General features: G+C 35.7%; 1 protein-coding gene across 1 annotated transcript in view; it reads left to right on the plus strand.

The window, feature by feature from the left end:
• Positions 1–18,359: 18,359 nt before the first annotated feature.
• LOC147034952 (extracellular calcium-sensing receptor-like) overlaps positions 18,360–21,792 on the plus strand; it is a 23,058-nt gene continuing 19,625 nt past the window's right edge. The window contains exon 1 of the mRNA XM_085891589.1: positions 18,360–18,580. Coding sequence (XP_085747715.1) covers positions 18,365–18,580 — 216 coding nt within the window. The 5' untranslated portion in view covers positions 18,360–18,364. The remainder of the gene's footprint in view (positions 18,581–21,792) is intronic.

Genomic DNA, 21,792 nt, shown 5'->3' on the forward strand with positions numbered 1-21,792 from the left:
TACATTTCAAATCAATGCAAGTTTTACAATAGTCTGTCTGTACAGAAAAGGAAATGTAATGCAAAATGCAAATGTTTTCACTCGGTGCTGTTCTTCCATGACAACAAAAGCTGCAAATCCTGGCAAAACTATTGCAATTAAGAGAGTGGAATACACAGCAATCCCAAAAGGATCTGTTGAGAAACATTTTTTAATCAAAGACCCCAGCAATTTTGGAAGGCCAAAACGTAAAATGAATCCAAATGAAGACAGATTGTTGGGTTATCTCTTCAATAAATTTTGGGAAGAAACTTTCAACTGTTATTTCAGTTCAAACAGTGTATATTTCAAACCATGTACTGGTTTGGAAAAACTCAATGAAGTGGAAACAGCCTTTACAGATATTTCTCAGCTGCGTTTGTCTTACACAACTTATCTTGCTGTTTATGCTGTTGGACTTTCGTTACGTGACCTTCATGCATGTGTCCCTGGACAAGGACCATTTATCAACAAATCCTGTGCAAGCTCACAAAGATTTTCCCCTTGGCAGGTAACTTTTCAGTTTCATACAAAGCATTTATGGGATTATCACTTCATTATCAGACTTCTTGATTTCAATTATGTTATTTTCAAAGTAACAATAATAACTATGAAAGTAACACTAAAACTAAAAACAGCATATCTGGGGCTTAATATTTATTTGTTTAAACACAAGGTATGAGTCACACCAGTGTTTTAATGGCACATATATGTGAACAGGCACAAAGCAGGCAGTAGCATGTATCATATCTATGAATTCCAATCATCATTTGGTAATAATTAGGCTTCCAAGGCAATCTGGCTGGATTCCAATTGTTCTGCCTGGTGTTGGATAATGCCTGGTGTTGGATAATGCCTGGTGTTGGATAATGCCTGGTGTTGGATAATGACTCATGTCTGGTGTTGGATTAATGGTGAGGGTGGTGGGCTTTGGATCCAAGAGTTCAAATCCCGCTTAGCTGTTAAATTATTACCAGGTGGGGTTAGCTCGGCCTGTAATCCTTCTGAGGTTGGCAAAATGAGTGTCAGCATGCTGGTATCCTGTGTCGGAGTGGCGACCCATCCAGGATTGTGCCCAATAGCCAAGAAGAATGCTTAAGCATCACCAATGCTCTGCAGAGAGTATGGTCCCAATCTCTCCAATTGTTCTTGCTAGGATTTAATATTTCTCTGGTATATGTTCTGACATGTTTTTTTTCATAAAGACAGCCACCTTGATAAACTTAAGAGTTCACAAGGAGGCTTGTTGCAATATTTACTTCTGCCACTGAAGGTGGAAGAGGTTATGTTTCCACCAGTGTCTCTGTTTGTCTGTTCGTTTGTCTGTGTGCAGGATATCTCAAAAAGTTGTGGATGGAACCGGATTAAATTTGGTGGGCAATTTGGGTGTGCGACAAGCAGACCTGATTCGGTTTTGATGAAGATCTGTATCTGGATCTGGCAACTATAATTTTTTAAGCAATTCTTCACGATTGAGAGATCAGACAAAGAACGATATATAGCATGATATCTCAAAAAGTTGTTGACGGATTCGGACAAAACTTGGTGTAAATGTTGGGTGTGTAACCAGAAATAATTGTTTAAATTTTGGTGAAGATCCGAATCCGAATCTGAACACGATAAATATTAAATTCTAAAAGTAATTCTTCACCATTGAGAGATGGGACTAAAAACGATAGTAGTAGATTAATGGGGTTTCTAGTGCAGTCATTCAAATGAATGGGGGAGAAGGGGGAAACTCTCTGATTTAAGGTTAAAAAGTCCGAAACAGGAGTCTGATTTTCTCCCCATTTACCCCATGCAAATTAATGGGGGGGGGGGGGTGAAACTCTCTTATTTAACCCCTAAACCTCTAAATAGGAGACTGGGATAATACAAATGAATTGACAAAACTCTCTGTCTCAAGACTCAAAAGCTCGAACCAGGAGTTTAATCTCTGCCCCTTTCCCCTCCTCCACCCCCCCATGTTAAACTGGGTCTAACTTAAGGGAATGACTTAAATTGGGATTATAATTAAGATCTCTGTCCTATTGAGACACTGATTAAAACATTTCTTTGATATTATCATTCCATTCAAAGAGTGAGCTGATGAATATTTGATCATGTTCTACTTCAGGTAATAAATTAATTTTCCTTTTACATTCATCACCATCGAGTATGTTCACAAATATTATTTTGGAACTAAGTTCTTGGTCTAAATATCTTTGTTGAGCAGAGACAAATTGATAAACTTCTCTTAATGCTCTTGTTTGACCACCTCCTGAGCCACATATCATTTTGAGATTATAGTAAATTGTTTTTCCATTGCTTAATTGATAACCATTAAAGTTTTTCAGTCCTTTCAAGAATATTTTTTTCTTTACATCCTCTAACTTATTTGTAATTAAATTTATCCACTTATTTGTTATATTTACTTTTACCCCGGTTATTTCTTCAATAAGACTTATTTGATATTTCTCACATTCATTAAGTTTTCCGTTTAAGTACCAAGGTTGATTACATCTCCTCTTTGGTTTGGTAATTGCTTGGTTCTATCATTTATAAATCAATAAAAGATGGTAGTCGTCCCTCAGCACTTATACTTATAACCATAAGGGAGACTATTAATTCCATTCTCTAAAATATATATTTTATCATCAAAAGCTCCTAATGCTTTCTTATTTATTTCGTCTGTATATAATTGATGTTTATAACTTCTTATTTTATTCATTTTACTATACTCTTCCTTCTTTAAGATTAAACAGTTGTAATAATGTTTAAAGTTTATTGTTTCATTTCTTTTTTTTTTCTTTATTCTCTTAACTTTTTTTTACACCTTTCAATATTATTGTCAATATATGTAAAAGCATAAGCCTTTGATCTCAATCCTATGAATTCACTCATAACCTTCCCACCCAATTCATCTTTAAACTTGCCAATAACCTTTTCATTATTTGATGAAAACAACACATCACCAGGTTTATAATTACTTGTATCATATATATCAATATTATCAATCATATCCTCATATACATCTCCAGTTTTTATTTCTAATACAAAACTATCTGTATCCATATATAACAATGACACATTATCTTTATACTTTAATTTTAAATTATTATAGTAATAGTCATACATAAACAACTTTGACAAATCAATGACAAATCAAAACAAACTCTACCTTGAAGGAAGTTGTGTGGTCTTGGGATATTAGAAACTAATCCAGAAGGAATGAGACAAATTATTAAACATCTGAGTGGGGTTAAGATTTTATCATTCGGTTTTCATGTTGATGAAGAAACTCAATGCAGACGTATGAAAAGCAGAGATGCAAGTATTAGTGAAAAAGAAATTACAACTCGTATTAATGTTAATAAAGAATTTGATGAAATATTTAAAGAAAAGGATTTATTTGAACACATCTAATTGGATGATGAAAAAAGGAAAATTTCCCTGTTCCTATATAAATGTTCCTATATAAATAGGTTAATCCATTAAAATACTCTCTTTTTTCAAATGAATAGCGCAAAAGTTCTCTGAAAATACCTCCACCCGTTCAAAACTTGGTTTGTTAATTAACTTTGAAGCCTGTTTCCAAGATGTAGCAAGACTTATGTTTTCTCGATTCCTAACATTTTCCATAGTCTTTCCAAATACAGCATTATTCATTAATGAATAAAAGTCCTTCAAAAAATCTGTTTCTGCGTTTTTTCTACTTTTTGTATTAAAATCAATATATTCCTTTAACTATGGACTTTGTTTAAATTTCAAAATCCTATGAATATTCTTCACTCTCAACCCAGCAGATAAATATTGTCTCAAGTTCCTTTGATGTAAAACATAACTTTCTTTATCATTTAATGGAGTAAGTAGTTTTTCTGAAGATTTAGCCTTTTTTATAAATGACTGTTGGTAATCACTTAACCATTCTTTTCTTGGACTTTCTTTATCGGAGGCATAAGATAGGTCATTATGCTTATTATGAAGTTCTTCAGGATATTTTAAATCAACCTCAAAATAATATCCAACTTCAGCCTCATCCAATTATTTTTGAGAGGAGATAATAATAGCAACTAAAACTTTTTCATGATGTTTTTCTTTAACCCATTTAAGTTTCCCATAAGGCAAAGATTGAGATATGGCCCACCCATACAAATTGTTAGCATCATAATACATCAGGTAAGAGTTGTCCTCATTCTTATTATAATCAGGAAGATATTTGTTATTTGCTTTAGCATATATCTTGGAACATACTTGAGATATTCCACCTCTTTTAGCCTTCTTTGTCATTAAAAGCATATCTATATCATTGATTAATTCCAAATTTTGTTTTGTCCTTTTTAGCAGAGCACTCCAAGCCAAACCCGGGGCCATGTAATAGTGAGCGGGGTCTAATCCATAAGATTTTTTTTCTAATGACAAACTGTTCTAAAAGTTTCAAACACATCACTTAATAACAGTACATCAGTTTTAAGATATAAATCATGATATTCCCCAAGATTCTTTATATTAAACTTCTCCCAAATCTTTTTAGCTTGTGTATAATCTTCATCAGAAATATGAGTATTATTCAAATTACCATAGAAACTCTACCTTGAAGGAAGTTGTGTGGTCTTGGGATATTAGAAACTAATCCAGAAGGAATGAGACAAATTATTAAACATCTGAGTGGGGTTAAGATTTTATCATTCGGTTTTCATGTTGATGAAGAAACTCAATGCAGACGTATGAAAAGCAGAGGTGCAAGTATTAGTGAAAAAGAAATTACAACTCGTATTAATGTTAATAAAGAATTTGATGAAATATTTAAAGAAAAGGATTTATTTGAACACATCTAATTGGATGATGAAAAAAGGAAAATTTCCCTGTTGATCTTTACAATTCATCAAATTATATTTTTCAATAAATAAATGGAAGCGAAAGAAAGAGCAAGAACATTTAAGGTTTATCAAGAGTTGGTTTCAAAAGTTGTAAAACAACAGGAAGACATAAAGAAGAAACGCAGACAGAAACTAATAGGTGAAGAAGCATTTGAAAGAAAAAAAGATCAATTTTTTAAACCACTTTTAAAAACTTCCCAATAAATAATTATTGATGTTTCCACAGTTCCCACAATAGAATATACTCCGAAAAAACTTCAAATTTTAAAAGATTTTAGTCAATTGAGGGAGGAAGAATTGGATCATATAGGAGAATTAGAATATGATGCTGAAGGTTTATTTCAACAATTGGAAGAGATTAATCATCCCCCTGATTATATTGTGAATGCTCTTCAAAACAATGAAGACTCATCAGATTCAAAAACCAAAGCAGGACTCATTCCAACAGAACAACCAGCAATATTTCATCTTTTTCAAGAAAAGGTATTGATATTTAATGATGAATTAATATCCCTGTGTTGTAAGAGGCGACCAGGGTTGCGTCAGGAAGGGCATCAAGCGTAAAACATGTGCCAAATCACTATGCGGATCATGCGGATGATTCGCTGTGGCGACCCCGAAAGGGAGCAGCCGAAAGAAGAAGAAGAGATTTAATGATGAATTAAAGTTATTGAGTTCTGCTCAACCCCCTATAAAACTAACTCCAAGATTAATTTTTCTTCTCACAAAAGATGGTAAACAATGTTCAACTGTGAGGGATGAATCAAAGTATATTGATAGACAATTGTTATGAAAAATAATGATGATAGAGTATATATTGATCTGCTGAACACTCTGAATTATAGGGTTAGTATTTCTGGTAAAAGTAGGAAGAATGAGAAGGAGAAACACATTATTCAGGCTTTAACTATCCTTGGTTCAGGTGTTACTTTTCTTCCAAATGACCCATCACAATTAGTTAATTGACTGTTATTGTTGTTCGGTAGTAAGAAGGCTGGAAATAACAATTGTTTTAATGAAGCCTCAGCCATTTTAGACCAATGGATGAACATGAAAATAATTAATAAATAACAACATAAAGACATTTTATCTCATATTAAATAAGATGAGAAGCACAATCCTTAGTTTCAATTTCACAACAAGCGACCACACATCTTCATTTCCATACCCACTACAACTTGACACAACAAAAGAATATGAGACATCATTATTGTCCATGGAAACAAGTAATACCTTATTTAATATAACCGAGAAAAATGACAGTTTAGTTATAATCGGGGAAATGGATACAAAACGATAACAGTCTCACCCGGAGCATATGAGATTTCTCATATGCTCCGGTTAAACTTAAAATCAACGGTTAAACTTAAAAATAACTACAAGGTTGATTTCACAATTGACAATTCATTTAGAGAGTTATTGCGTTTCTCCTCAAAAAAGATTGAAACAAATGGGACGTTTTACAGTGATAATGTCATTCAAATATCCTCAAGAATAAATTCGGTATTAATTCACTGTGATTTGATTGATGGTGCTTATAATGATGGAATAAAAACAAATACAATATTTACATTCAGCGCATACTCAACCCCAATTGGTTATCAATTCAATATGGGACCCAAAAATTTGGTTCATCTCCCTGTGTCAGGAAAAATAATACACAAAGTAAATTTTAGGATAACCGACCAAGATAATCATATGATTTATTTAAATGGAGAAGTTATATTCATCAGAATTCACCTATGTGAAGTTTTCCAATAAATAAATACGGTGGTTATTGCGAGGAAACACGAGTTGGGAAAGTATAAAATAATTACAGGGGATGGGATGTTCCTTTCCCCATACTGCAAGGGTGAAGGTATGTATCTTGGTCGAGAATACTATAAACCGAAGAGACAAAGGGGTGTCGGACATCAATTTAGAGGAGATGGGAAAATTGATACTCTAATGGGTATCGGTTCAACTATTCTTAAACATGAAGACCTAATTGGTTCAACTGCTTCTGCTGTGGGAAATGTAGCAGGTGCTCTAAAGAGCATAAAAGATGCCCAAAAGGAATCTCATATATTACAAGCAATTAAAGAAATTAACAAAGGCAAAACTCAGTTGTCCCCCCAAGAACGGCAGAAAATAATTCAAATACTTGGGTCAGGTTTCATAAGTTTTAACATCTTTTTTTCCAAATAAATACAAGTATGGAAGCAATTGATAGTATCTATGATATGCATGATACTATTATCATCTCAAACTCCACAAAAAAAGATTATTTCAAGGTAAATGCAATAACTGGAACAGACTGGAATGCAAATGGTACAAAAAGTTTGGAAATAAATAATCAACAAACTTATTTGAATCCATTCGAAAGTTTCTTGTTGTGTAAATTTAAATTCACCAAGGCGAGGAATAACACAAACGCTACACTCGTCAATGATTTCTTCTGTAAAATGTTTGATCGTGTTCGTTTGTACATTGGAACACAAGAAGTTGAAGCGGTTGATTATGTCTCTGTTGTATCTGAAATGAGAAATTTACACGATATTCATTCGGTGATAGAATGGGAAAGGGGGCTGTCGAAGGTTTTTTTTTTTCCTGATATGTCAAAGGGAACAAAGACAGACCCTGGATATACTCAAAGGAAAGGAATTATAATGATGAAGCAAAAGCAGTTAATAGTTTTACTGTGTCAGTTCCTCTTAAAGGTATATTTGGATTTTGTGATCATCATAAAGTACTGTATGGTCTTAAAATTAGATTTCAACTACAAATGAATAATAATGAAAATAGATGACTTTTTGGTGTTGCTCGTGCATTTGATGATCAAAATTAATTTGTAATTGATGAAATGAGTTGGTGTATTGGTGAATATACTCCTAATCTTAAAACAGAAGAGATGTTAAATAGAAGACTTAACTCCAATAAATCACTCAATATATCATATCTTGAAAGAAGATGTCAACATGTTAAGCGAAACCAAACCACTTACATGTGAAATTTAGGTGTTCTAGAAGGAAAGCCAAGATATCTGTGGATCATTTTTTTAAAAAACCAGATGATGATGCTGCTACAGATAAGAATAATGCATTGAGTGATAATGCAAAGGTGAAACAACTTCATGTTTCTCTCGATGGAACATTTTATCCACGAGATAGATTGGAAATGAATTGGGAAAAAAATGATTTTGCTGAAGCATACAAGTCTTACCAAAAGGTGTGTGAGAGTAATGGAAATAAGGAACCTATTTTGGATATGACAGCATTTAAAAGTTTGTATGCAATCTATGCATTTGACCTGAGTTGCCAAAAGGAAACTATAAAGTCGAATCGAGTGGATACTTCCCCATACATTGAAAGAGGAGAGAGTGAAGAAGTTTATACATATTCTTTGCTTTTGGAAGAAACATAATTACAGTTTAATACAGATAATGGTGTTATGATTCATCTCACATAATTTTTTTTATATAAATGAGTGGTAAAGTTCCAACTGGGGTATATGTTAATCAAATCAATCTTCATAAACTATCATCTTGTGTTCAAAATCAAAAGCTTTGTATGATTAACGTTAATACAATTCAGAGAAAAGGAGCAGTAAGAATTGATGTTTTGCTCACAAGAGAACAGGTTAAAATCTTGTACGATACTTGCTCACTTAAAATTAAAATGACAAAACCATTGTTGAAAAAATATTCAATAAGAGAGACGAGTGGAGGATTTCTCCCATTTCTAATTCCTTTATTTGCTGGTTGAAGTGCAGTTGGAGCATTGACGGGTGGTATTTCAACAGCGGTGAAAACTGCCAATGAAAGGAAGGCTCAACTCCCGGCTCAAAAATAATTGGAAAGACATAACAAAGTGTTGGAGAAACAAATTAGTGGAAGTGGTGTAATTGTAGATTTTGCTGAAAAACTTGAAAGTCTGCCTGATAAAGCCAGATTGTTAGTTGGAGATATGCTTTCTTCTATCACACAAGCAGGTGCAAAATTAACCAAAAGGCGTAATAGATCATATCTTTCTCATAAATAAATTAGCTTTGATGAGTGGTTTAAAGAAATTGGAAAGAATACAACATCAAATTTACAACTTGTCAAATATTGTAAGAAATTAAAAATTCATAATGTGGTTATTTGTATGAGATATGAATTAACAAACGTGCCTAAACATTCAAGGAATATTATCATGAACTTAGAAGATAATAGTGGGAAAGGTTCTCATTGGGTTTGTATATTTAATAGTCAAGACAAATATTATTTTGATAGTTTTGGTCTTCCACCACCTATTGAAGTCATAAAATTCTTACAGAATGGTGTTTTTCAAACAGTTCAAGTCCAATAATTAAATTCCAAGTGTTGTGGACAATTATGTCTATATGTGTTATTTCAACTCAAGAAAAATAATTTTTTATGACATTATTTTTAATCTTATATTATTGACTTATGTTGGTAAAGATGGTTCTATCTTTAGTGTATCCCAAGAACTGGATATTAATTTATCAAATTATTACACAAAGGCACAGGCTGAACGACAGAAGTAGAGTATAACCAAAAATATTTTTGTGAAAAATGCTTATATATGAAAAAATTATCCAAGCCTGACTGACGTGAATGACTTTGTGAAATTAAGTGATTTATCACAATATATATCCAATAAAACGGCCGTGTATTCCAAAGATACAGAAGTGTTGATTTTATTTCCAGGTCATACAGAATTCACAGTTCCAATAAAAAAAAATTTTATAAAGAAGAGCATATCGTTTGTATGAGAATAGAACAATGGGGTTATGATATGAATGATTTAGGGTATACCTGGTGTTGGCTCAATGGTAAGGGTGGTGGCTTGGAATCCTCTGATCCTGAGTTCAAACCCCACTCCACTGTTCAATTCATACCAGGTGGGGTTGACTCTGCCTGTCATCCTTCCGAGGTCGGCAGAATGAGTGCCAGCATGCTGGTATACTGTGTCGGAGTGGCGACCCGTCCAGGATTGTGTCCAATAGCCAAGGAGACTGCTTTGGCAGCACCAACGCTCTGCATGGAGTATGGTCCCGATGGATGGATTTAGGGTATAATTGGTCATTTAAAATTGACCGAGAAGACCTGGAACAATTAAATCAGTCTCTTAAGGAAGAATATTATCCACTTGGTAGTGAGAATGAGTTTTGTGGAAGCATGATTCATAAACAACAAATAAAAGAATTTAATTAGGGTAAATATAATAATGGTTTTGCCCTAGTTTATATCATGAAAACAGAAAAAAACAGGATTATATATAATAAGTAAGGAAATACAAAATGATTTAACTATGGGAAGATGGGGAGGTGTTTCGTGTCATAATATTATTCTGTCATATATTTCTAATACATAAATGACAGCAAGAAGGCTTCAAGAAAATGATCATTTCTCTGTCCAAGCATACCTTCAAGAAAAGGGTATTCGGTATTCTAATAAATATGTTCTACAACATAAGAATGAGGTATTTTTTAATAAATGATTGGCTTTATACTGATGTTGATAAACCGACAACTTTAGATTTAATAAAAATGTTAAATAATGAAAAAATTATGAAGTTAAGAAAACGTAAGGCTCTTTTAGAAATTCAAAAATTTTTTATTGGTTTCCTGTTGTAAAAAAAAAATTATTTTGGATACAGGAATAACAAGAAATTCTGATGAATATATGTATGATATTCTATGGGGTGTAAGTGATTCAAGGATAATAAGGGACAAGGAAGGAGTTGAAGAAGAGAGAGAAGAGGAGGAAAAGGACAAGAGAGAGAAGGAGAGGGAGAAGAGAGAGAGAAGGAAAGGGAGAAGAGAGAGAGAGAAGAGAGAGAAGGAGGAGAAAGAGAAGAGAGAGAAGAGAGAGAAGGAGGAAAGAGAGAAGGAGGAAAGAGAGAAGGAGGAAAGAGAGAATAAATAAATATTAAAATATTGAAACCAGTGAGACTAAAAAAAGATTGGGGGTTTTATGGAAAATAAATAAAAAATTTTCATCAATAAATGGAGGAGAGAGTGAAGACATTTCTGAGGATCATTCATGTTTTATGTTTTAAAAATTCATGTTTTAAAAATAAAGATTCAAATGTGCATGTTGGAAACTAAAAAGGTTTTTGCACTCTGCAGGAATTTTTCTCATAAATAAATGAGTTATTGTGTCAAATGTAAAAAGAAAACTAACACTAAAAAATCTCATATTTTAAAAGTAAAAATATTAGGGTTATACAAAAGGTACAAATTCGGTGTGTGGTTCAAAAAAGTGTCAATTTATCTCCAAACACAAACGTGGAGGAGATATACAAAAGTTTTTATCAGGAAGTAAATTTACAACTTCTGGTATACCATGGGAATTACACCTTCCAGGGTATTCTTTCTGTGGTCCAGGCACAAACTAGGATAAAAGATTAGATGAGGCAGACAATACTAAACCATGGAGTAAACCCATCAATAGTGTTGATGAAGTGTGCATGAGGCACGATATTGATTATGGGAATACCACAACTTTGTAAGAAAAGCATGAAGCTGATAGAGAAATGTTGTATAATTTGTCTCTGATACAAAATCCAACCTTGAGAGAAAAAGTTGATAGGTTCATCGTGAAGAAGATGATCAGTACTAAATTGAAACTTGGGCTTGGAAATTCAAAAAACTTGTAGGCTCTAATGATGTCATTAAGACTGAAGAACAATTAGCAGATGAATTACATAAACCAATATTCACAAAGTTTCATAGAAGGAAGGTTTATTCATAGGAAGTTGACTATATCTGGTCCACTGATTTGATTGAACTCAATAATGATAATGGGTACATGTATGCTTTAACCGTTATCGATTTGAGGAGTAGCTATGCATGGGTTGTCCCTTTAAAAAACAAAACAGGTAATACTCTTATGTTAGCCTTTCAACAGATATTTAATAAAAGTAAGAGAAAACCGAAAACATTGTGGACTGTTGAGGGTAGAGAGTTTTATAACAAGACATTTATGAATTTTCTAAAAAATAACAGCATTACATTATACAGTACCTTTAATGAAGGAAAAGCCTTTGTTATTGAATGCTTTAATCGTAGCTTTGGGCCCTGTCACACCTTGACGATTTCGTCAGCGTATGGCAAGGTATCAAAATGTATGTAAAACGCTGGCATATGCTGAACTATTGATGTTTGTTTTGAAATTTTGGGTGTATAATAACGTGTTGGACATCTGCATAACATATTAGTAATGTACACAGAACGTTTCAACCACATATAGATAACTTATACCAACGAATGCTGAGCGTGTTGTCGGCGTTCACAACCTATGCCCAACGATAGTCTAACTTATACAAAGTGTGCGGCAACGTATCTCCAACGATCACATGGCATAGGCTATTAATAAGCTGTGGCTCGACGATTCAAATCATAATAGCACTAGACATCGAAGTGTGAAGCCGCTGTCACACCTTGACGTTTTATCCAGCGTATGCCGACGTATGAAAAATTTGCCGAACCAAGCTGGCACACGTCGAATACGTTATGGGTAAGTTTTGTATTCGTTAATAGCACGCTGGCATACGTCATAGTACGCTGGCAGACATTGTAGTCCACTGGCATACGTCGTCATATGCCGAGTACATCGATAAATTTTCAGCATGTTGAAAATTTCTCGATGTACTCGGCGTATGACAAAAGTTCCGCATACACTGGCATAAGTTGTAGGCACGTTTCGCAGTCGTTGACACATGTCGACACACGTTACTTGTATGTTACTCATAAGTCGAAACACGTCGACGTAATGGTTAGCGTCAGTGTTCCAGACTCCCCGTTTTTTTTTTTTTCCTTCGGTATGACGGTGATGTTGACACTTCGATTTCTCCTGCGGTTATGATTTAAATCGTTGAGCAGCAGCCTATTAATTATATTATATCATAACCGCACTAGAAATCGAAGTGTCAACATCACTGTCACACCAAAGAAAAAATAAATAAATAAAAAACCAGGGAGTCTGGAACACTGACGCTAACCATTACCTTGACGTGTTTTGACTTATAAGTAATGTACAAGTAACATGTGTCAACGTGTTTCAATGATTGCATAACGTGCCTACAGCACGTTATTCATAGGTTAGAAATAAGTTTTGGGTACGCTAAACATTATCTCAACTTGTTTAGACTTATGAGTAACTTACAAGTAACATGTGTCGATGAGTGTCAACAATCGCGTAACGTGCCTACAACTTATGGCCAAGCTTATGCGGAACGTGTGAGTCATACGCTGGCATACGTCGACAAATTTCAAGCATGGAAAATTTGTCTAACACCTCGGCGTACTCCGACGTATGCCAGCATTCAAAGACATATGCCAGCGTACTACAAAAAAACCCAGCGTACTACGACATATGCCAGCATGCTCTTAACGTATACAAACTTACCCATAACATATTCGACGTGTGCCAGCGTTTTAGCCAAATTTTGCATATGTCAGGCATACGCTGGCTAAATCGTCAAGGTGTGACAGGGCCTTTAAAAGAGACTATATAAAAAAATTCACACAACTCGGTTCACAACAATGGTCATCTTTTATTCGTGATATTGTAGATAAGTATAATGACACAATTCACACGTCAACGAATATGAAACCATCAGAAATATTTACTAAATTAGAATATGAAAAAGAGATTAATGTCAGAAAACCTAAGTTCAAAGTTGGTGATATCGTAAGAATATATAGGTGGAAATCTCAGTTTTGAAAAAGGTTATACAAAGTGATGGACAAATGAGCTTTTTAAAATTGTTGATGAAATAGATACGGTTCCTTGGACTTATAAGGTATATGATTTAGAAAGGGAAGAGATTTTAGGTTCATGTTATTCACAGGAATTACAAAAGACGAAGATAAATTGAGGTTTTTTTTGACTCCACCCCTTTTTGACTCCGCCCACACAAGCTCCACCCACACAAACCCCACCCACATAAACCCTGCCCACTCAAACCCCACACACATAAACCCCCACCCCACACAAGCTCCACACAAACCCCACCCCACACAAGCTCCACCCACACAAAGCCCACTCCACACAAGCTCCACCCACATTCATCATTTTCACAAAATTAGTGATTAGACAATTAGTTAATTAGTTCCCCACACACAACATGTTTATTTAATTAAAAAAATTTGCTCCTCCCATCCACACAAGCTTCACCCATCCACCCATCCATCTATCCACACAAACCTCATCCACAGAAGCCTCATCCACATAAACCCTGCCCACACAAGCCCCACCCACATAAACCCCACCCACACAAACCCCTCCCACACAAGCCCCTCCTACACAAGCCCCACCCCCCTCATCACCCCTGTGCACCCCCACCTCCCTCATCCCACTCCCCACCCTTCCCCAGACACATACGGGGAGGGGAGGGGGTGGGATGAGGGGGTGATGGGTTGTTGGGTAGCGCACCAACCACCACCCTCCCCCCTCCTTCCCTCTCTTCTTCATGTATTTATTCTTTTTTTGTAGTTAAGAATCAGATAATTGCAAGGAAATCATTTATAAGAAATCAACATTGATAATATTAAATATTCAGTTGTAAAAATAGATATTTCCAAGCGGTCTGCTTCAGATGTCTTGAGTGTCAGTTCAGATTCCTGCAGACGATTAACTTCTGTGCTTGGTTCATCCAGACAGGTGTTTAAACTGAAAAATAAAAAAAAAATAATGTGTTAAAACTCAGGAGAGATATTGAGACAGGCAGAGACAGATCGAGAAATGGACAAAGAGACTATATATATATATATATATATATATATATATATATATATATATATATATATATATATATATATATATATATATATATATATATATATATATATATATGTAGATAGACAGAGACAAGCAGATAGACATACACTCACACATGCACGTGCGTGTTCCTCATGTTGAAGTCGGGTGTTTCAAGATTATAGGAGATGACAGCAATGCCTCCCAGTCGGTAATGATATCTCTCATTTCTCCCCTGAAAATCTGAATCTCTAGAATAAAATCGTACATCTGTATCCATACGTCGTGTAATTCGGATAATTCAATTTCAACATCGGCGATCAACGATGTTGTTATTGGAGACAATCTGTTGTAAAAAAACAATATTTATTAGTCATACAGTGATTTAATTAATAATCAGTTGCTTCACTGTGATTCTCAGAGGAAGAACACAAACAAACTTACCGATATTGTAATGGGTTCTCATCTTCTTGAGATGAAAAATAGTTCATGTTTCAATCGATTCTCAATAGGACAAGATGAGAAAAATTATAAAGCTTTCAGACTAAATTTACGACTGATGGCTCGTTTATAAAGCAACTTCGAGGAAGTGGGATTACATAATCTTAGAATTTCCAGGGTGTGTGTCCACACTGGAAATGACGGTTCGGGCGAGACAACTAGGGAAATACGTGGGCGATACATTCTCAAGCAGTCTGACTCATTTAAGCACAAAATGAAAATGCTTTGAATGATTTTGATAAAACTTACGTTTATTAGCCTGTTTGTGTTCTGATTTAAAATATAACCACGAGGCCTTGTCTCTCACAGAATACTTCCTCATTTTCACGGCACGAACTGAAAACACATTAAAAAACTTCCCCATTCATTGGCTCACTCTTTGAATGGAATGATAATATAAAAGAAATGTTTTAATCAGTGTCTTAATATTAATTATAATCCCAATTTAAGTCACTCCCTTAAGTTAGACCCAATTTAACATTGGGGGGGGTGGAGGAGGGGAAGGGGGCAGAGATTAAACTCCTGGTTCGAGCTTTTGAGTCTTGAGACAGAGAGTTTTGTCAATTCATTTGTATTATCCCAGTCTCCTATTTAGAGGTTTAGGGGTTAAATAAGAGAGTCCCCCCCCCATTCATTTGCATGGGGTAAATGGGGAGAAAATCAGACTCCTGTTCGGCTTTTTAACCTTAAATCAGAGAGTTTCCCCCTTTTCCCCCATTCATTTGAATGACTGCACAAGAAACCCCATTAATCTACTACTAACGATATATAGCCTGATATTTCAATAATTTATTTGGCCTGATATGTTCTATTGGATCAGGAAATGCACGGTCCAGGAGAGAATAGATCAGGAGAGACAGATAGAGAAAGAGACAGAAAGAGACAGAGACAGAGAGAGAGACATCGAGAGAGCGAGAGACAGCGAGAGTGGAGTGAGGTACGGGTGGTGGGGGTGGGGGAGGGAAAAGGAGACAGATGAGGGGTGGAGGTGGGGTTGGCAAAGAGAATGATATGTTATGCTGAATGACCGAATGCACAAAAAATAAACAACTCAAATTAGAACAGCTGTACACACAATGACAAAACGGAGTTTGTAAAGTAATCCACTGGCACATCTTCAAAATCTTTGATATCCCAGTTCCAGAGAATTTGTGGGAACGTTAACGAAAAGCAATCACTGAAAACATGGAAGTACAGCTCATATATGACCTCATGATCCAATCGAGCATGAACATCTAAAACAAAGCATTGATATGATAACATACATACAAAAGATATCATCCTAAGGTACAAAAAAGAGAATAAGACATTGCTAAGTGAGGTGTTAATACCAGCGATTTTGGACAAAACGATGCAGAAATCAAGAAAATGACAAAATACCAAGACCTCAAGAATGAAATGAAAAGATCCTGGAAGCTGAAGAAAACCAAAGTTGTACCAGTGATAGTTGGAGCTACGGGAATGATGACGAAGAACCTCACAGAAATATTAAAAACAATCGCTGGGAATATTACAACAAAGGAACTACAGTTGGAAGCTGTCCGGGGCTCAGTGCTGATCCTGACGAGAACCCTCGGCACAAACTTTAGAGAAAAGAAAATTTCACAGCTTGGTCCATGAATCGTGGTGCCTTACCAAAATGAAGGTGGATATTTTGAGCCCACCCTGGGAGGACTCCATTCCACATTCTGAAACCCTTGTATGTCGACACCATTCAACGACACACACACACATATCCATCTCATTGCAGGAGATGCCAATGGTCCGAACTTTAGGATCATTGGTATCTCCCATGGTGAGGCTGAGTCTTTGGGCCTCTCACTCTCTCACCACAGGCAGGTCGGTGGTCGTTCTGTCTTCTACCATCTCCTTTCCGTTCTCGCCACACACTGCTCTGTCTGCCATATGTCACCCCCGTATTTCCGCAGGGTGCTCAAGGTCCTCAAGCAACCCTCTTCTGGAAAAACCACCAAAATCACGAATCACAACTCACCTTCACTCTTTCATTCCTCTTTTTCCCACCTTTGGGACAAACTCCAGCACTCTCTTCAATCCCACTCTTCCCTCCAGGCTTTCAAAACAGCCATTCACCACCGCCTCTTGTCTTCCCCTATCCATAACCTGTCTTTTCTACCCCCGTTAATCCACCCCAAACCAAACTCCTTAAAATTCGCTGCTTTCCTTCCTGAAAATCTCTGTAAAGTCTATCTTGTGTACCCAGTGTTTCCCACCCCATCCCTTTCCTTATCACAGATCTCCTCATGTCTCTGTTACCTATTGTTTTGTCCTTCCCTCTCCCGCACCTCTTGTATCATGCCCCCCTTGCTGTGTGTTGTGTGTAAGATCTCATACGAGCCTTGATAATGTAGACCAAAAAAAAATTAAAAAAAAACATACGCCAAGCAGCTTCACTAAGCTAAACGGTTGAAGAAACTTTTAAAAACATAACTTTTTATTTTTATATGTATTTATCGATGTCATAGTGATGGGTCAAATAATGGCATATCATACAAAAAGGTGAAATGATGTATAAAATAAAATTTCACATTTTCAGTGACCCAGCCACTGCCTGTTGCATTGCAAAACAACACGTGACTCAGAAAACATGCGAGTTACCCCTGAACATTGTTCAAGTCGATCAATGTACATTATTCAGAAACAGTGCAAATATTGTAGAGCACTGAAACAAAACAGTTGATCAGAAATGGCACACACTTACCGTTTATTGTAAAACAAAATGATAATTTAATAATTTTTTTTCAAAACATAAAATCTTCAACTTCAATTGCTTATTAAAATGTAATCTCATGAATATTACAAATAAATATGTGCAAAATAAATGTTTGTATTATGATTTGTGTAAATCATGACAACACGGCAACTCATGTACTTATCCTCAGTTAAAACAAGCCTGTCTCTATAGCGACATGTGGTGAGATGTTATGAATTGCACAGTGGGAGTTGTTTTGAATTATGTAGTGGTTGAGGTGTTTTTAATAACGAGGCGGTTACGTGGTGGTGAGGTGTTTTTAATTACGTGGAGGTGTTTGTCCCACCGTAGCGATCTGTGGTGAAGAGAGCGTTGTACAGTACTTCATTTGAGGGCTCACCAAACGTTTCTCTTCTGGATTTTGTCAACCTTTCTTCTCTTGTTGTACTATTCCTCTTTGACCCCACAACTTCAAAAAAAAATGTTTGTTTCTTTTGTGTTTTTTTTTTTTTTCAGTTATTACACTACATGAGGAACGTACATTTTGTAAACAACATGGGCAGTTTGATAAAGTTTGATGAGAATGGAGATCCTCCAGCTATTTATGAGCTTCTGAATTGGCAACTTGTTGATGAAGGTAGGCTTCAGTTGAAAGTGGTTGGCTTATATGATTCAACTTCTCCAAAAGGTCAACAACTTCAACTGAACCATCGTGGAATCATTTGGAAGGGAAAATCACAAAAAGTAAGGATGAATACACTCGAGATGGTGATGCCGAAAGAGATTTTGAAATGATCAATCACTTGATTATTCAATACCAGCTATGACAAATGGCATAAGTGGTTATATTTGTTGTTTTTAGTTCAGATTTGAAAATGAATTTTGTGTCGGATGAGATTTAATAGTTTTTGCTTGTGTTATCACTTATCAGTAAAAGTTGTGGTGGATGAGCAGTGCTTGATTTTGTGCTGATGAAGCTGTACAATATTATACCTGAAGAAGGCGGCTCTGAAGCTGGTGCAACGTTGTCTGAGACCGGGTCTGCTCTTGCTTATTAGTCAAATTAGAGGAGTCGATGTAGTCTTTACTTTTGGTTGGAAGCGCCTTCTTATATATATAAATATATATATATATCTTCTTCTTCTTTCAGCTGCTCCCGTTAGGGGTCGCCACAGCGGATCATCCGTGTGATCCGCATAGTGATTTGGCACAGGTTTTACGCCGGATGCCCTTCCTGACGCAACCCTGCTCGCCTCTTACGACACAGGGATATGGTACACCTATTTTAACCGGGGTATACACCGGCCCAGTATACTGGTACTCATTTCGCCGACCTCGGAAGGATGACAGGCTGAGTCAACCCCCTGGTGCATTAATTCAGTGGCCCAACGGGGCTTGAACTCAGGACCTTTTGGATCCCAAGCCGCTGCCCAAACCACTGCGCCAACACACCAGGCTATATATATATATATATATATATATATATATATATATATATATATATATATATATATATATATATATATATATATATATATATATATATATATATATATATATATATATATATATATATATATATATATATATATATATATATATATATAGTCGCTGGTGTGGCCAGCCTCGGCAAAACCCCCGACCCAATTTGTGGTAATGGGCGGTTAACACCGACAGCCCCTGGATGACCGTGCAGTTTTTTTTTAAGAGGAGGCAGACACGTTGATCGACAGAGATTTTAACACATGCTCGAAGAGCATGGCGGAGGGCAATGGCGGATGGGTGGAGGAGCACAGGGAATGAAATGGATGCACCGCACAGAAATGGATGCACTGGGGGTTTGTCCTCGAACCCCACTACAACAACAGGAGTACAGTTTCTTCAAAATTAACACATTTAATGAACATACACAAAATATTTACAAAGACAAAAAATCAACAGGTAATAAAAATAATGATAATAATGGAATTAAATAAATAACTCCTGCAGTTGAGGCCTCACACACAGATGCAAATATGGACAATGGGGATACAAAATAAAAATAAAAACCTCCCTTTCAAGTATACTTGTACGCAGCTTGGCCCAGAGGTGATCCTTGTTGAACTGGAATTGAGGCGCTTCCACCAGCACATGCACACTTGTGTAAAATGGCGCCATCACCTCTCTCATAGCAGTTCAGACGTACGCCAGGTAATCTGCAAGTGGCACACCACTCAAAGGCCCAAAATGTTCCAGCCTTTCTCCCTCCAAAAGCACACAAGCCAACTCCAATCCTCATGTGTGCACTCTCTGATCTCTGGTCCTATCAACACAGAAATCTTCCACAATCCAAAATTGTGCAAGCCTGCCTGCTGTCGACCTCGATCACATGGATTTTCTCGTCCCAAGCACTAGGAACCTCCAACGCCCTCTTCTTATTCAGGTGTCTTCCGTCTCACAATCCTCTGCCTCTGGGGCATGGCCTACATGCACCAAACCCGGGAAGGCGGGCTTCCTGAACATTTGTTGTCATTTCAGAGATGCCCCCCCCCCTTTTATTGCTTATCTTGAAATATAAAATAACATCAGGAAAAATCACAGAGGGCAATCACACACTGGGTAACTTATTCTTACTCTCAAGGCGAATTAACATCACACCACCCCCCCGTGCAGTGACACGTAACACTTTACCTCACAGATTCCCTAACTTAGTTACATTGAGATGCTTTCCACTCGTCCCTGGACCAAGCAACTCCACACAATGCTAAATTCCCTATTAAATTATTCCATCTACCCTCACAACCACATCCATAAATATATATATATATATATATATATATATATATATATATATATATATATATATATATATATATATATATATATATATACATACAGTATATATATATATATATATATATATATATATATATATATATATATATATATATATATATATACAGTATATATATATATATATATATATATACAGTATATATATATATATATATATATATACATATATATATATATATATATATATATATATATATATATATATATATATATACAGTATATATATATATATATATATATATATATATATATATATATACAGTATATATACATATATATATATATATATATATATATATATATATATATATATATACAGTATATATATATATATACAGTATATATATATATATATATATATATATATATATACAGTATATATATATATATATATATATACAGTATATATATATATATATACAGTATATATATATATATATATATATATATATATATATATATATATATATATATATATATATATATATATATACAGTATATATATATATATATATATATATATATATATATATATATATATATATATATATTGTTGCGGATTTCGCGCCTGCCGGCGTGCTGACGGCCACGTAACTCGAATCGCGGCACGTCGCCCACCGGACGGACAATCCAGTCGTGACCCTCTCGGACTAACGCCGGGAACCAGTCACGGGTGGACCTTTCGGTCTCACCGCGATCGAGCCAATCAGCCCCCGTGTGGGATAGGGTTGCTCGCCAAATTCGACCTACCTAAGTACCCACGCGGAGGGTAGACCGGGCGATCGCACCTCGCCGCAGGTCGACTTCGGACACGGGCCACTTAAGCGACCCGTTCCGTACTATCAGAATAACCGAGCGGTGTTATCGTCGACCTCGACGGTTCGATTAATTATCGGGCGTACTCAGCCCACTACCAACCCTTTACGTGAAGCAAGATGAGGGTTCAATGGGAGAAAAAGACGAAGCGAAGCGGGAGAACAGTTCAATAATAAAGCACATTTATTCGCGGCACACGGGAAGCACACATATTCAATTCCACCAAAAGCACACAAAAAAAAGAAAACACAATTCCATTTACACAAAAAGCAAATATAAAAGCGAAGACAATGCAGAGCTAATAC

Source organism: Eptatretus burgeri, chromosome 1, assembly GCF_056783735.1.
Source record: "Eptatretus burgeri isolate ZD-2024b chromosome 1, Ebu_testis_v1, whole genome shotgun sequence".
In the NCBI taxonomy this organism is placed as follows: Eukaryota; Metazoa; Chordata; class Myxini; order Myxiniformes; family Myxinidae; genus Eptatretus; species Eptatretus burgeri.